The sequence below is a fragment of the Vicugna pacos genome, chromosome 6 (genome assembly GCF_048564905.1).
Source record: "Vicugna pacos chromosome 6, VicPac4, whole genome shotgun sequence".
Lineage (NCBI taxonomy): Eukaryota > Metazoa > Chordata > Mammalia > Artiodactyla > Camelidae > Vicugna > Vicugna pacos.
In genome coordinates this window covers 20,258,904-20,275,713 of record NC_132992.1, presented here as the reverse complement: position 1 = coordinate 20,275,713, position 16,810 = coordinate 20,258,904, and the positions used below count along the sequence as shown (strand labels likewise).

The window sequence follows — 16,810 nt, the reverse complement described above, 5'->3', positions numbered from 1 at the left end:
AGTTGTGGTTGTTTTCCACTTACAGAAGTCCCTTTAACATTTCTTATAAAGCCAGTTTACTAGTGCTGAACTCTTTTTGCTTTTGCTTGTTTGCAAAAGTCTTGATCTCTTCTTCAAATCTAAATGATAGTCTTGCCAGATAGAGTATTCTTTTTTCTCGGTTGTAGGTTTTTTTCCTTTTATCACGTTGAATATATCATGCCACTCCCTTCTAGCCTGCAAAGTTTTTGCTGAAAACTCAGCTGACAGTCTTATGGGAGCTCCCTTGCATATCACTAGTTGCTTTTCCCTTCTGCTTTTTTTATGATTCTCTCTTTATCTTTAATTTTTGCTAACGTGTCTTGATGTGTATCTCTTTGGGTTGATCTTGTTTATGACTCCATGCTTTTTGTACCTATATGTCTGTTTCCTATGCCAGGTTAGGGAAGTTTTCAGCTATCATTTGTTCAAATAAGTTATCTGCCCCTTTCTCTCCCATGTCTCCTTCTGGGACATTTATAATGTGAATGCTAGTATACTTGATGTTGTCCCAGAGATCTCTTAAACTATCGTCATTTTAAAAAATTCTTTTTCTTCCACTTCTGGCTTCCAATTTACTGATCGGTTCCTCTGTATCATCTAAACTGTTGATTCCTTCTAGTGTATTTTTTATTTTAGTTATTGTATTCCAGCTCTATTTGGTAGTTCAGTTTCATTTCCCAATCTTGGAGAAATGGTCTTATGTAGGAGACTTCCTATGGGACCAGCAGCATACTCCCTCTGGTCACCAGAGCTATATGCTCCAGGGGTGCCACCTATATGGGCTGCATGGGGACTTCTGTTATGATGGGCTACTGTGACTTGGTCTCGTCCATGATCTAGTTGGCAGCCATGCCCTACTTTGTGCTGAGGCTGCCAGCCACTGGTGGATGAGGCTGAGTCCTGGCACAGCTGGCTGTGCAGCCCATGGGGTCCCAGGACTGGTTCTGTGATTGGTGGGCACGCTAGTCCCTTGCACTAATAGGCTAGAGGGACAACTGTAAAATGGCACTTGCTAGCACCAGTGTTCTCAAGGCAGAAGCTCCCCAGAAATGGCTACCACCGGTGTCTGTGTTCCCAGGAGTCCCTGTTACCTTTTGCCTCTCAGGGAGGCTGTCCAAAATTAGCAAGTGATTCTGACCCAGCCTCCTTTGAAATTACTGCCTCTGTGCTGTGTCTCTACCCCTTTAAGAGTGGACTCTGTTTGCAATAGCCCTCTGGCTCTCCTGTACACAAGTCCCATTGGCCTTCAAAGCCAGATGTTCTGTCGGGATTTGTCTTCCCAGCATAGGGAGCCCAATGTGGGCTTAGACCTTGCTCTGTGGGGAGAACTCTGCATTTGTGATTATCCTCCTGTTTGTGGGTCACCTACTCAGAGGTATGGGTCTCGACTATACTGTCTCTGCCCCTTCTATCTGTCTCTTTGTGATTTCTTCTTTAATCTTTGTGGAAAATCTTTCCTGCTAGTCTTCAGGTCATTCTCATTGATAACTGCTCTGTAAATAGTTGTAATTTTTGTGTGCCTGTGGGAGGAGATGAGCTCAGGGTTTCTACTCAACCATCTTGGCCACACCCTCCTACCTGTTTATCTTATTGTCTGAATTTCCTTTGCAAGGATACCAGCTCAGTTAATTATAATAATGATAAATAAATAAAAATAGTTATTAATACCGCTATATATTACTACTACTACAATCACCGTCACTACCAGTGCTTTTAATGTGCACTGACTACATCCCAGGACTCTACACTATCCTGTGGGTACTTTTAACACAAAAGACTTACGAAAATAGCTTAACTTGTCTCTGCTTGGTAAAGGTCAGACCTCTCACAGATTCTTGTCAGGCTCCTAACACACTCATCAGGCACAAGTGGGCCCAAACTCTGCTAGTACACCCTCTGGGACGGGGGGGAAGGGGGATTGACTGGAAGGGACATGAAGGAATGAAGTTTCTGAGGTAGTGTTAATATTCTGTGTCTTAATTCACCTGATTTTACATAGGTGAATGCCTTTATCAAAATTCATCTAATGGTCCAACTACCTTAAAAAGGAACCATGAACAAGTATTGAACTCTAGTTAGTGATAGGCAGGCTGGAGTATTTAAGACTGACATGTACCTCTGTCTGCAACCTACTTTAAAATGCACTAGAAGAGAAGATGGATTGATGAATGGAAGAGAGAAGGATAGATAGGATGGATGAATACGTGATAAAGTGAATGTAGCTAAATGTTAATTGAAGGAACTAGGTAGAGGAGGATATCTGGGTGTTCACTGTACAGCTCTTTCAGTTTTGCTGTATGTTTGAAATTTTTCATGCTAAGAAGATAGAAGAACCATTCTAAGCCTGGGTTTCCAAGGGGGCATAGTGAGACATAGAGTAGTAATATGATAGAGCTGGCTATTCACAAGCCTGAGTGTTACTCTTCCCTGTACCAGAGTCTAAGACCTCTGTGAGTCATTAGCCTTAGTGGTTCTGCTAACCAGGAATCACTCGATGCTTAGTTATTGTCTAAGCAGACTGATCATAAGACATGCCATCATTATGGCTGTTGTGTTTATAAAGGCCTTTCTCCATATTATCAAAACAAGTGAAGAAAAAGAGTCTGCAAACTCCACACACTAGCTACTTCTTTTGCTGCAGTTTGAGATGGGAACTAAACCTGGCTTGTCTAACAGATGAGACTGGTTCTGTTCCCAAGCTGGGAGGTAGCTGTGGAGCTAGAAGGGCAGGTTGGCTTGTTCTATCAGACTATGAAAGGGGGCAGGCAGGCCAAACCAGTTTGTGAAGTGGGCTGGTCATTTTCTTCCAGAATTTAAGCACGCGCTGCTTCCCATCTTTTCTTCTGGAAGCACTAATGGTCTGGGCTTGCCTGGGGCTCTCTGGGTCCCTGAGGGTAGGGTGACTCATTCTGCCAGATGCAGATGCAGGCATCTGCCCATGAGCATGCATCCCTTCACAGCATCTCTGCCCCTGCCCGTGTTTTTCTCTACAGGTGACCGTGTTGCCATTGAGCCTGGTGCTCCTCGAGAACCTGATGAATTCTGCAAGATTGGCCGATACAATCTGTCGCCAACCATCTTCTTCTGTGCCACGCCCCCTGATGACGGGAACCTCTGTCGGTTCTACAAGCACAATGCCAACTTTTGCTACAAGTTAGTGCCCATGGCCCGGCTGTGCCACCTTCCCCAGTGTTTGTTTGGTGTTCTTTCTTCTTGTTTCCTATGGTGGTTTCTTTATTCTTTTCAGCTCGTTATTCCAGACATGAGGCATCTCCTTGGCAAGCCTGTCTTTCTTGGAGGCATTGAGAGAGGGTAGCCGGACTAGGGCTAAGATTGACTTCCAGTGCTTGGTTTTAGTCTTTCAGACTAACTTTCCCTCACCTAGAGCAATAATAGAAAATTGTTGCTGAACTCTCTCACCCTTCTGTAGCCATCCTGGAGATAATTTATTGTGGTTGTCCTCCATTATTGTTTTCCACTGAAGCCACAGGAAGGAGAACTTGTAACAGTAAAAACCTTGACGACAACAACAAACAGTGACAGCAAAAACTGGGGTTTCCTGAGGCAGTATGGCGTGGAGCCAGGGCATGAGCTCTGGGGCCCTGGATCCACTCTCTCCTAGTGAATGACTCTGAGAAAATGACTTAACCTTCCTCTGCTTCAGTCTCTTTTAATCACCTGGAGATTAAATAAGGCAATACATGCAAAGTCACAATTATTCTTATGTGCCTAGTCTTGTGCTAATAAGTGCTTTGCATGCCTTATCTTATTTAACCTTTATAAGAATAATGGTGGGGTGGGCACCATTATTGCAGTTTTGTGCAAGAGTTAACAGAGGCAGGAGGAGGCTAATTGACTTGGACACAGAACAGAGCAAGGAGTTAAGCTGGGGTGGCTGTGATTCTCAAGCTCCTGCCCTGTGTTCACTACCCTACTCCAGCTCTCAAAGTGGTTTTAGGAAGTTGTGTCTGGCAGAAGCAGCATGCTATACCTTCTGCATGGGCCCTGGCCCATGGACCTCTGGGATACTGGTATGCCGCTTTCCTTCTGACATGACCAGGTGTGTTTTCCTCCCACCCTAGCCTGGCCCCAGCAGTGGCTCTTTTGGCCAGGATGAGGCTTGTCTGATGGAGGCCAGGTCCCAGGTACAAGGGCAGTCTGACAGATCTGAGTTTTCTAGTACCTACTGGAAGCTTTGAGAGGAGTCACAAGCCAGAGACTTCATGATGAATTTAAGTCAACATCTGAACCTGCTCTCAGAGAAAGCATGTTCCATGGATAGAGTCCACCTTTGAGCAAGCGGTTCCTGAACGAGCCCACCTTTTCTGGGCCTTTTCCAAGTCAAGATGTCAAACAAGTTTTTCACGGAAGGCAGAAGAGCATAGTGGTAAAGTTCGAGACTAACCACTGGCCTCTGCTATTTATCAACAATGTGACCTTGAGAAAATTACTTAAACTTTGTAACCTGTCTCCTGGCCTGTAAAATGGAGATGGTAATAGCATTGAGACGATGAAATACATAGAATTATTGACAGGATTCATTAGGAAGAGCATATCAAGTGCTCAGCAAGAGGCCTGGCACATAGTAGGAGCTCAGTAAACAGTGCCATGATATATCATAGCTGTGACCTTATGTCTGGGGGATGGTACAAGGTTAGGTCTGAAAGGGAGCTTTGCACTGAGGAGTAGAGGGTAGGGTGGTTTATAGATGGTGGAGGAGGGGTGTTCTCTTTGGCAATGGCAAACAGAGGGCTGTGGGGGGCCTCTAGGGGACATTCAATCTCCACCTCTCCTCTCCTCCCACAGTAATTTATGCCTGTGTCCCCAGCCCAGCCTGGGATCCATGCCCTTCTCTCTTGTTTCTCTTTGTGAGGATTTCTACACTACCACAGCCTCTTTATTTTCCTTCCCACCTATTTTCTTTCTATCTTCCTGCTTCCCCCTTGGCTTCTTGATCACCCTTTAACCCTTTTGCCTATTCCCTGACTCCCATTGTGAAAACCACCAAGTTGCTTTGTCATTTTCTGGTGTTTATGAAATCAGGAATGAATAGGGCCGGGAGGAAACTTAGAGTCCTCTCATCTCCTTTCACTCAACCCCCACTGAGCAAGGTTGAAGAAGGAGGACCCAGTAGCTCTCCCCAGGAAAGTGGCAAAAGGACTGGGCCCCAGGACTCTGCCCGGTGTGTCTGCCTCCATGCCAGGCTGCCCTCCCATGCGGCTGGCTATGGCTGCATGTATAATAAGGCAGCATCTGCCTCATCAGTGAAATAATCTCCCATGTAACAATCCTCTCTCATCACCATCCCCAATTCCATTTCTTCTTGGTGTTTTGGTTCCAAAGGGAAGTGAGAGTGAAGATGAGAGGAGCCACAGGCCACCCTCAGTTTAGTGCCAATACAAGCTTTGGGGGAGGCCCAAAAGTGAGGAGGCAGGAGTGTCAGAGTGTAGTTGGGGATCCTTGAGAGAGTTTGAGAGTCTTTATACCATTTCACTTTAAACTTTCTTCCCTTATACAGAATTGATGGGGTAGATTGTGTGGGTAGAAGGGGTGATGACAGCAGTCATGGCAGGAGAGCGGATTGGGGTGGGGGAAATGATGTGAGAGAAGAAAGAAGGGGTGGTGGGTAGCAGCCAGGCCATCTGCGGGCCTTGTTTATTCTGTGGGAGCTCATGAACAGAAGGACCAGGGGCATGAGCATGTGGTTTGGCTGCCACTTTATTTCTTCTTGGAACTTGAGGATTTTCATGTTCTTGTATGTGGAGGTTTTGGGGACACTGAATAAATACTGAACAGTGAGGAACTAGCAGGAATTAGACATTAACTACAGAACTGCTTGTACCAAGAGGCAGCTGATATGGGACAGGCAGAGGGTGTGGAATCAGGAGCTCTGGGTTCAAATTTTCTTTTCCCCTTGTAAGCCTTATAACCTTGGGCAAGTCTCTTAATGTCATCCTGCTTCAGTTTTGCTTCTGTGTAATAAAGGTTAAAAATAAAGCCTGCCTTTCCTGCCTAACAAGGTCATGGTAAGGATTAAATGAGATAATGGAGAAGAAAGCTGTCTAATCTGTAAAGCCTTGTGCAAATGTTTACTGTCATCATCAGTGGGATCGTTAAGAGGGTCAAGATGCCAGTGGACAGGGAAGTGAAAACCAAGAACCCAGTGGTGAAGGTGACACAGCATTTAATCTGCTGTGTGGAAGACAAGCCCTTTCCCCATCTTAACCAGTCCAGTGACAGCCAGGCAGCTGCTGCCATCAGATGTGGTTCTTCTGGGGTGTGTAATATGAGGGACAATGCACAGAGTGATGTCAGCTTCTAAATCACTGTTTTGCAAAGCTTCTAATAGTCAAGATTGTTTGCTAAAATGAAACCAGAAAGGCACTGAATTTAAGAAGCAGATGAGATACTGGAATATGGTTAAGTTGACCCCTTATGAAATGAATTTTTCACTTAACTAATGACAGCCATGCCATACCTTACCTTGGATAGCATATTAAAGAATATATAATGTATTCACTGAAGTGATTTCACTAAAGGAAACTATTTTCAGAGGTGGGCAGTGTGATATGGAATCAGATATATCTGGCTTCTAATTCAAAACCTTTGAGCCTCTCACTACTCACTGGTTTTCAACCTTTGGAGCAAGTCGTTTAATCCTCCAAGGCTTGGTTTCCTCATCTGTAAAGTGGGAATGATAGCATCTACCACAGAACTATTGTGAGGATTTACACATTTGAATATATGTAAATTGCTTAGCACATTGCCCAGCACATAAATAGCTATCATTATTGTTAACCCAGGGGGACTAATTGTGTGTTGAATGACTCCTCAGGCTTCCTGAAAATGTCACCTTTGAGGAAGGGGCCCTGATTGAGCCACTGTCTGTGGGCATCCATGCCTGCCGGCGAGCTGGAGTCAGCCTGGGGAACAGGATCTTTGTGTGTGGAGCTGGTAAGAGACAGATGACACTCCTGTTATATGAGTTCATTAAAGGGTAATGTGGGGACCCCTCTGCGCATCTCATTTCCCTCCTCCAAAGGCTGAAATTGGTCCTAGAATCTTTCTGGGTTGGGGAGGCTTACAGTGTCCCAGTCCCTCAGTACTTTGCTAAATAAGTATCTGCAGACATGATACATCCTAGGCAACATGACTCCTTTGTTCATTTAAAGAATGCAATTTGATACTGTTTTTCAACACCTGATAGGAAACTAAGGAAATACTTTTGGTAATAAAGGGAGGGGCAACTTTTGGAACTTTCAAGTCATCCTAGAGAAGTGGTCTCCTGGTCCTTTAGGAATGAGCTGTGCCCTGATCAGGGCCAGTGGAAGGAGTGGAGTCCAGCCCACTGTGAGCCAGCACTCAACCCACATTGGGGTTGCAACTAGCTGTTTTCTTCCTCCCTTGCTTCGAGTCGCCCGAACAAGTGTAACAACCTCAGACTGAATCATTCCAGACCTATAACTACTGGTGACCCAGTCAGCGTACTCCACGCCCTATGGGTGTGATCTGGTGTTACTCATACACTTTTTTATATGAGGTATAATTGGCATATAACATTATATAGTTTCAGTTATACAACATAATGATTTGATATTTGTATATATTGAAATCGTATATAATGATTACCACAGTTGAGTCTAATTAATATCTGTCACAACACATAGTTATAAATTTTTTTCCATATGGTGAGAACTTTTGAGGTCTGTTCTCTTGGCAGCTTTCAAATATACAATACAGTATTATTCACTAAGTCACCATGCTGTACATTAGATCCCCAGGACTGTTTCACTGGAAGTTTGAACCTTTTGATCCCCTTCATCCATTTCATCCACCCCCAGGCCTCACCTCTGGTAATCAGTCTGTTCTCTGTACCTATGAGCCCGGGGTTTTTGTAGCTGAATAATATGGCATTGTATTTTCTTTGTCTCTTCACCCATTGGTGAACACTTAGGTTGTTTCCATGTGTTGGCTTTTATACATAATGCTACAATGAAAGTGAGGGTGTATATATTGTTTTGAGTTAGTGTTTTTATTTTATTTACACAGAAATGGAATTGCTGGACTGCATGGTAGTTGTGTTTGTAATAGAGGAATCTCCATAGTGTTTTCCATAGTGGCTGCACCAGTTTACATTCCTACCAACGGTGCCCCAGGGCCCCCTTTTCTCCATGTTTCTCACCAACATTTGTTATTTGTTGTCTTTTTGATGATAGTCATTCTGACAAGTGTGAGCTGATGTCCCATTGTGGTTTTTGATTTGTATTTCCCTGAAAATTAGTGATATTGAGCATCTTTTCATGTTTGTGTTGGCCATGTATGTCTTCTTTGGAAAAATGTCTGTTTAGAATCTCTGCCCATTTTTCAGTTGGATTGTCTTTTTGCTATTGAGTTCTGTGAGTTCTTTATATATATTAATCTCATGTGAAATATATGATTTACAATATTACCTCCCATTCAGCAGGTTGCCTGTATCATTTTGTTGATGATTTCTTTTGCTATGCAGGCTATGCAGAAGCTTTTTAGTTTGGTGTAGTCCTACTTTTTCATTGCCTTTGCTTTTAGTGACAAATCCAAAAAATCATTGTCAAGACTGATGTCAGGGATCTTACTGCCTGTGTTTTCTTCTAGGAGTTTCATTGTTTCAGGTCTTATGTTCAAGTCTTTAATCCATTTTGAGTTAATCCTCATATACTTTGTGACTGATTTTCTTTGGCAGGGCCAAATAAATGACCACAGGGCTTCCTAAAAGGGGTGATGGGTGTAGACAGACTTGCCTCAGTGAGCCAGCAGACTGTAGGATTCAGGTGACGGATTTTTTTTTAATCTGCATAACTAATACATTTTTACTGTGGAGAAAGTGGTTATATGTACAACATGTGGGCACATGCACACACATGTACACACACACACAAATTCACCAATAGCCCCATCACCCATCAGCCTGAGAGAACTACTGTTAACGTTTTGGTGTAGAATCTTTCAATTTTATTTTTGTTTTATTCATGAGATCATGCTGAATATGTTTCATTTTACTTTTTTTTTTAAAAATTAATATGTTGTGGACATTTTTCCATGTCAATAGATAAGCATTCTGACATAATTTTTAATAACTGTGTAGTATCCCACCATAGTTTTATCTAACTAATCACCCCATTGTTGTTCACTTCAGGTATTTCCCAGTGTTTTGCTTTCTGGGTGACTCACTAAATTATTTTCACAGGGAGTGTCCAAAAAGCAAATCTTCAAAGATATTCTACATAGCCTCATTCGTGGTCTGGTTTTTGTGTTAAAACCATTGTGTCATCTAGCATGCTGATGCTGTCAGGAAGCAGGTGGTCTTTGGGCTGATTCTTAGACACATGAACATGAACATCCTGGGGCTGCCTGAACAGCTGGGTCAACCTAGGACACCCTCCACGGTGGTCCTCAAAAGGGCACCTTAAAGGATATGGCTCTCCTTTGGGAGGTATGACGGGTGCTAAGAAGGTATAGAGGTCAAAGACAGAATAGGAAAAATGTATCCAGACCTTTTGGGACTTCTTATCCTCTGAGCAAAAGTGTATTCTTGAGCCCTCTCTGGTTCTTTGACATTATCTCCAAGCAGCACCCAAGAATAAGTGGAAATTTTCTAGCTCTGAAGTATGAGAGAATCAAACAGAACATAGCACTAGGAGCAGATTCCACATAGAGGACAATTCCTCATGCATTCATTTGCTCATGCATTCAACTAACAGTTGTTAAAGTCTCACTATGTGTCAGGCATTGGGATAGATGCTAGAGGTACACAAAAGGTAAGGTTTCTGTCTGTGTCCTAGACAAGGGGGAGAGCTGGTGTTTAATATTTCACAGATGTCTCCCATTTTCTGGTTTATTTAGGGCCAATAGGATTGGTCAGTTTGCTCGTGGCCAAAGCAATGGGTGCAGCTCAAGTCGTGGTGACTGGTAAGTTTTTTTCTTTTCATATCTCCTTGAAGGGGAAGCAGCTGAGCCTACAGTTTGGGACAAGGACAGGCCTATTCCTTTCCTACTGGGTTTCTTCTAAAGATGCTCCTGTTCTTTTCTCCTGGGTTCCAGGATTGAAAAGCCCACGCAGGGGATGCCCAAGTCAGGATTCAGGAGGAGACCCTTTTTTGAAGCTGCTGGGAGAGGGTGGCTGCTGTGAAGAGGACTTGGCTCTTTAGTGTGGACCTCAGATGCCCAAACTACCCACCTGGTCCTAAGAGGAGGCTGAGAGTGATTGTGAGGTGTGTGGTGTGGGTGAGAGATATGAATGTGCATGTGTGAGGAGAGGTTACCTGTGACACGTGTGGGTATGTGTGTGAAGTGGTATAGTATGTATAGAAGGGTATGTGTGTATGAGGAGGGGGCATCTGTGAGATAATGTGTGTGTGTGCATGTAAGGTATTTGTGAAAGTGTGCGTGTGTGTGAGAAGAGGTTATCTGTGTGTGGGTGAGCACGTAGGGTTGTGTGGTGTGCAGGGTGTTGTGGATATATGAGGGGAGTGGGGATGTATCAGTGTGTGTCTTGTATGAGGAAAAGATATAAGAAAGAGAGTGTGTATGTGTGTAGCTGTGTAGAGCTGTGTGGTGTGTGGGGATGTAGGAGGGCATGGATGTGTGGGAGTATGTGAAGGTGCAGTGTGTGTGTGTTGGGCTCAGTGACACCACCACTACACCAGAGCTTCATTGCCATCAGAACCTGTGCCTCCATTTTTTTCTCCCTAATCCACCATCCAGTTTCTCAGTTTGAAAGAAACTTTTGTTTTAACTTTAGATCTGTCAGAGTCTCGGTTGTTGAAAGCCAAGGAAGTTGGGGCTGATTTCGTCCTCCAGATCTCCAAGGAGAGCCCTCAGGAAATTGCCAGTAAAGTGGAAGGCCTACTGGGGTGCAAGCCAGATGCCACCATCGAGTGCACAGGGGTGGAGGCCTCCATCCAGGCTGGCATCTATGTGAGTGGGATGACGGTAGCAGAAGCTGAGGGGCAGCTTCGGGGAATCAGCACAGGGCAGTGAGCCAAACAGAAGTAAGGAGTACTAGGTTTAAGCTTCTCCACTGATTTGCTTTGCTCTGTGTCCTCCCCCACCCCCAAGCAAAAGTAGAGAATCCCTTGATATCTCTGTTTCCTTACCTGTCTTGTGGAGATAAGTGACACTTGTGAGACATCCTCATTGGGGCCTTCTGAGGTTCAAAGTAGGTAACAGATACACATGGACCTTGAAAAGTGTTAAGTGACCCACACCTTTAGGTTGGGGTTGCTGTCATTATTGCATCTGTGATCATAGAACTAGTGCTTTTGGTAAAAATTGTCAACAGGAGAAACAGGGAACATGCCTTAGCTGACTGTGGGAAATCCCCACCTTGTTTTATGGAGGAAAACTGAAGTCTTTGAGTCATTGATACAAAGTGACAGCCATTAATTCAGTTAGTCACAAAGGTGAGGTGGAGGGGGTCACAGTTGATTCCTACTGCCCTTTCCCAGAACTAGCAGCAGATGAGCTGCCAATATCTGATCTTCCCGTCAGCAACCTGCCAGTAATTTATGGGATGTTGGAGGGGAGTGGCAGGGAGGAATAGCATTGACAAAGTATAAGGAAAAGAAGGAAAAAAGAATAACTTCTAGGTTCCAAGCTCTACCATGGGCCCAGTCCTCTGCTGGGTGCTTCATAAACATGATACCTAATCTGCATAATAGCCCCTAAAACGAGTTCTTACTTTCCACATTTTATGATGAGAGAGGCCCAGTGACTTGCCTTAAGCACACTGCTCCACTCCTGGGCTCTCCCTCCTCCATCCAGCTACCCAGAGAGGAAAGGATAGAGGGGATAAGGAGCCAGTGCTAGGGTGGGAAGGGCTGGGCTAGGGAGAGCCTTAGCAGCTGCCATCGCTGGGCACTCCTGCCCTGTCTCCCGCACAGCTTTCCCACAGAAGCATGTGCTTCTTCCTTCCTTCTGAGTCACACTGAGTCATGCACAAGAGCGCTTTCCACTCTGCAAGATATTCTGGGAAAAGCTGAGCTGTGTGGCACGGCCCTCAGGCCTGGCTCTGGCAGACCTACCTTGCCCTCCTCCTACCAAGATGCTTGTGGCACCAGGCGCCAAGGAAGTGGCAGGAGGAGGAGGGTGGAGCAGGTGCCACCCTTGCCCCATCTAGTTCCAGCTAGAGGCAGCCAGCTCTGTGCTCCACTGTCAGAGGCAGTTGTCACCCATGTGGGAAGGGGCAAAGAGAAACCAAAACCCACAGGCGATGGGTCTGTGTGTGATCTGTCGACCCACGTCAACCCATGGCAGGTCTTGGGTTCCTGCTGTGTGCCTGGCTTTGTGCCGGACACCTTGAAGGCTTAACCAGTAAAATGTGTCTGCTGTCTTCAAGTTGTTGGCAAATCAGTGACCCCCGCTCAATAGAAAGGCAGTAAGGCTTCACAATGCGAGGCCTTTCTTCCTCTTGTGCCCTATTCAGAGGGCATCTGAGAAGAGTTGATATTTCTACCTGTTGATGGCGGGGGCCCAGTTGCCAGGCTACCTGAGGTGGGTGTGGAGGTAAATGTGACTCAGGGCCTCACCAGGCCTGAAGCCAGTGCTTGTCCTGAATGGGGAGTGGAGCAGTCATACATGACAGGTGCTGTAGAATGCTACCGGTCACTCTGCCAATGGGCAGGTTAGGCCGAAGCACCTTTGAACATACCTCAGAGTCACTTTTTTGCCATGTCGTGTCTAGATAATGTTCATGAGGAGACGCAGCAAATGGTTAAGGTAGAACTGATGTCATCTCCTTGATGTGGAAGTCACACCCACAAAACAATGGTCCGAGCATTCCTTTGCCTGTGGTCAGTAAGCTACTGGCCTCTTGGCAGCTTAGGATAGCCAGTTTGGTGGTGTTCCTCTTCCTCCGTACCAAGTGGAGAGGAAATGCTGAGTGGGCAGCAGTTTTCCTGGAAAATTTCAGTGGATTCTGTGGCTCACTCACAATTCTAACTCCTCCTCCCACTTTTCCAGTGGAGACAGCAACATTTTTCAGTTGTGAGATACCCTCCCCCTTACTGACAATGTTGTATGTCACAGGTGGTTTGCACGTGATTGCGCTTCAATAAAAACAGAAAACATGCCACGTTGAGCCCAACCACTATGTTACTCCCAACAGCCCTGCTGGAGGGGCACCATTCGTTCTCATACACGAGGAATGTGGCTGAGAGAGCACCATCTGGAGTCCCATAACTCAAAAGTGTAAATGCTGAGTCACCCCTATGCTGCAGGCCTCTCTCCAAGGGTGTATTCTTCCCCTTGGAGACAGAGGCTATGATGTGCGCTATGTTAAGCTCCATTGTTTAGCCCAGTGGTCCCAATAAGTGCTTGCTGCTGTTGACTATAGTGAAAACTCAGTGTGAGTGAATTGTCAATTTTTCTCACAACATCGAGCACAGTGATCCCCCAAACTCTCTGGAGCGAGCCTAGTACTCATGTAGAGTTATGTGGAGATTGTCAGGAGAAATTTTGCTCTCTGGCCCATTCCAAGGAGGAAACTGATAAATCCATTATGACTTACACCATTAGGATGAATGTCTCTGGAGCAAAAATACCTTTTAATACTAGCCAGCATGTGTAAGACAGTTTTGAAACCACAGAATTCCAGTAGCTCTCCCCATTGGTGTAGTGCTTGATAGTTTTCTCACCAAGAGGGTGCTTCCTTAGAGGTTTGAGAAAACTCCTGTCTTGTGGGGTGGGAACTCTGGAGGAGGAACATGTGCTGAGATGAAGTGGTAGCATGTGGTACTGAATTAGTAAAGCTTTAAAGGATGTTCAGAGGCTGCTGAGGGGTCAGCACTGATTGTAGGGGAGAATCTTACTGCTGTCTGGAGAACCTTGGCTGTTTCCTGGGATGTTGCGGACAGCAGAAGATGCTCCCATTGTGCCTCCTTTGGCAGAGTGTATTATTTCAAGATCTTGAAAGAAGATGGTATTTGTTCTGCTGCTCTGTTGACTTTGGTTGACATGTTGAAGAGTTTAGCAATATAGAAAGAATCATATTCTCTCAAATTTTTGGATACTTACCTGATGCAATCAGAAGATGTTTGTATGGTGATAGTGTTCTGTAAGTGGGGACTGCGTTTTCTCATCTTCTGGGTTTTCTTATTCTTACCTCTTCTTCAGTCCACTCGTTCTGGAGGGACCCTGGTGCTTGTGGGTCTGGGCTCTGAGATGACCAGTGTGCCCCTAGTGCACGCAGCCACCAGAGAGGTGGATATCAAGGGCGTGTTTCGATACTGCAACACGTAAGTATGTTGTGGGTGAGCCAGGGTGGCGAGCAGGCCCCGCTTGGCCTCTGGGACCAAGAGTCTCTGCCTATTTATTCATGAGGGGCACTCCCTGACCACACTGACAGCCATACAATATGATAAGGGTCCAAAGAGAGAGCACTCTATCCTGGTTAAAGAAGTGGTGTGGGGGCAGAGCTGGCAGGAGGCAGGGCGGAGAGAAGGAGTGAGGGGGATTTTTGAAGCATGCTCTTCTTGGGTGTCTGCCATTCATCACCCAGGCCCTCTCTTTTCCATTTCCTTAAGTGGCCAGATCTCCATTTTCCCTCTTTAAAGGGAAGGAGAGAAATGAGGACAGCCATAAGAACTCAAGTCCTTTGGTTCCCACTCCAGACAGAGCCCCACCTGGGAAATGAGAAGGCCTCAATAACCCCCACCATGTGTTCTGTGGCTCCATCCTCTCCCTTGCTGGGGAACTCTGTCCAAGACTACTTTCCCCACCATTAGCCCTTGTGCCCATCTTTAGAGTCGGTAACCATTCCTTCAGCAGAGTGCTGGTTTTCCAATAAATTCTGCTAAGCCGAGCTGCTTAAGGGAGTGTTTGGATCATCCTGGGATGCCTCCCTGAGCCTTAACTGCCTTTTCACAGTGGCCATCATACACTTATACCTTCATGCCAAAGGAATTCTAGGCTTCATGGCAGACATTGCAGAGAAGGGTGGGGATGGGCCTTTGGGAACAGGCTCTGTTCTCCTGAATAATAAGTCATAATCATAAGATCATTTGTACCATTGTTGGCCTGTAGAATTGAACTTGGGGAACCACACAGCTACAAATAAATGAAGCCAAGCTGATCTTGTACTGGGTAGTTTTGGGGCCCTGACTCTTTCCTCCTGAAGGTTGAATGTAATACTTGTGATCTTTTCCAGGTGGCCAATAGCAATTTCAATGCTTGCATCCAAGTCGGTGAATGTAAAGCCCTTGGTCACCCATCGATTTCCTCTGGAGAAAGCTTTGGAGGCTTTCGAAACATCCAAAAAGGGATTGGGGTTGAAAGTCATGCTCAAGTGTGACCCCAACGACCAGAATCCATGATGTGAATTGGGCTCTGCCCTTGTCCCCACTCTCAGCGTCTTGGGGCTGAATGGTTGGCTGGGCAGTCATGGGTTTTGACGCAGAAGTTTCTTTTGAGTAGTAAGAATAATTAAAATAATTCATTATAAACAGAGAGCCTTACACAGAGGAGTTGGTGTGCCTTAAAAATACAAGTAGGGAGAGTTTGGGGGAACATGTAGCCAGAATGACCTGTTCCTGCTGATCAAAGTTCAACGAGTAGAGCAGAGCTTGGCAGGCAGGTGCCAGGAACTTCTTCTTCCTGGAGTACCTGAGTTGAATAAGGAAAGAAACTTGCCCACTGGGTTCCTGGTTCCACTGTGACTGTGGCCAGGTGGGGGATGAGGGCTGAGTTATGAAGAGACGACTTAAAACTTTATCAAGATTTAACTGACCTAGAAGCTGATTTTCACAAAAGTCTGCAGGTCAGTGTCAGTGATGAGGGGTTGTCAGTAGTTTGACTTTAAAGCACGGTGTTTCTAGACATAAGTGCTCTTTGGTTTGATGATTAAAGGGACTCACCTTCCTAAGTCTAGGATGATTTTAAAACCAATCAAACAAATAAAACCAATATCTCATATGAGGTCAAACCCACTTGCATTCCTCAAGTGTGTAAATAGTCAAGGATCTTCTCAGCACTGCTTGAAGAATTGTCTCTTCTTCAACTTTTGAGAATTCTGTGTAACTTACCTCACAAGGTAAAAAAATCACCTTCTCATCACTCCTCCAACCCTTCTGCTCATTCAGAGGTAGCCAGTGCAGGCTTCTTTGCCACTAGGTAACCAGGAAGCACCTACCTAAGGACAGCCACAGGGGTCCTCATGGGAGACCTTAAATTGCACCTCTGACTAGCGTAGGAGGGTTTGGTCAGTGCACCTGTCTTTCTCTCCCCACAGGATCAGCATCTCTTTCCAGGCTCAAGCTGACTGATGATTACTAGACAATTCATTTAATTCTGGCCATTATAAAGAGAAAACCTTTCCCCTTCTCAGAGCCACTTAAGGTTCTCTGTACTTTTTGTCTGTTTGAATGATAGCTCCAACCTTGTCTATTTTAATCATGGTGTTTTCCTGGGTAAAATTTGGATCCAAATCACATCATGCCATTTATGACTTTGAGATTGAGTCAAGAATGAGGATATGGTAGCTGTGACATAATTTGGGCTGCAGCCTTTAATCCCTCACTTCAGCTGAGGGTAGAGGGTGAGTTTGAATAGGTTCTGATTTTCGTGTGACTAGGGAATGTCATGACCAGTGCCTGGGATTCCTCAAATTGGTTTGGGTAATAAATTCGGCTTATATTTCTTGACTGCTGCCACCATTTGTGGCTCTATTTAGGGAGGAATCAACTTAGATTACCCATTTCACAAAGGGAAGTATCTGAGATTTTTGAGAGTAATGCATTTTCTGCATCAAATACAATTT

At 45.1% G+C, this 16,810-nt stretch overlaps 1 protein-coding gene across 2 annotated transcripts in view; it reads left to right on the top strand.

The window, feature by feature from the left end:
- Nucleotides 1–15,966, top strand: part of SORD (sorbitol dehydrogenase) — a 74,627-nt gene extending 58,661 nt beyond the window's left edge. For both annotated transcript variants that reach the window (XM_072962534.1, XM_006201735.4), the window contains exons 4-9: nucleotides 3,015–3,174; nucleotides 6,857–6,975; nucleotides 9,901–9,966; nucleotides 10,799–10,974; nucleotides 14,170–14,291; nucleotides 15,203–15,966. In XM_072962534.1, the coding sequence (XP_072818635.1) occupies nucleotides 3,015–3,174; nucleotides 6,857–6,975; nucleotides 9,901–9,966; nucleotides 10,799–10,974; nucleotides 14,170–14,291; nucleotides 15,203–15,368 (809 nt within the window). In that variant the 3' untranslated portion in view covers nucleotides 15,369–15,966. The remainder of the gene's footprint in view (nucleotides 1–3,014; nucleotides 3,175–6,856; nucleotides 6,976–9,900; nucleotides 9,967–10,798; nucleotides 10,975–14,169; nucleotides 14,292–15,202) is intronic.
- The last annotated feature ends 844 nt before the right edge of the window (nucleotides 15,967–16,810 follow it).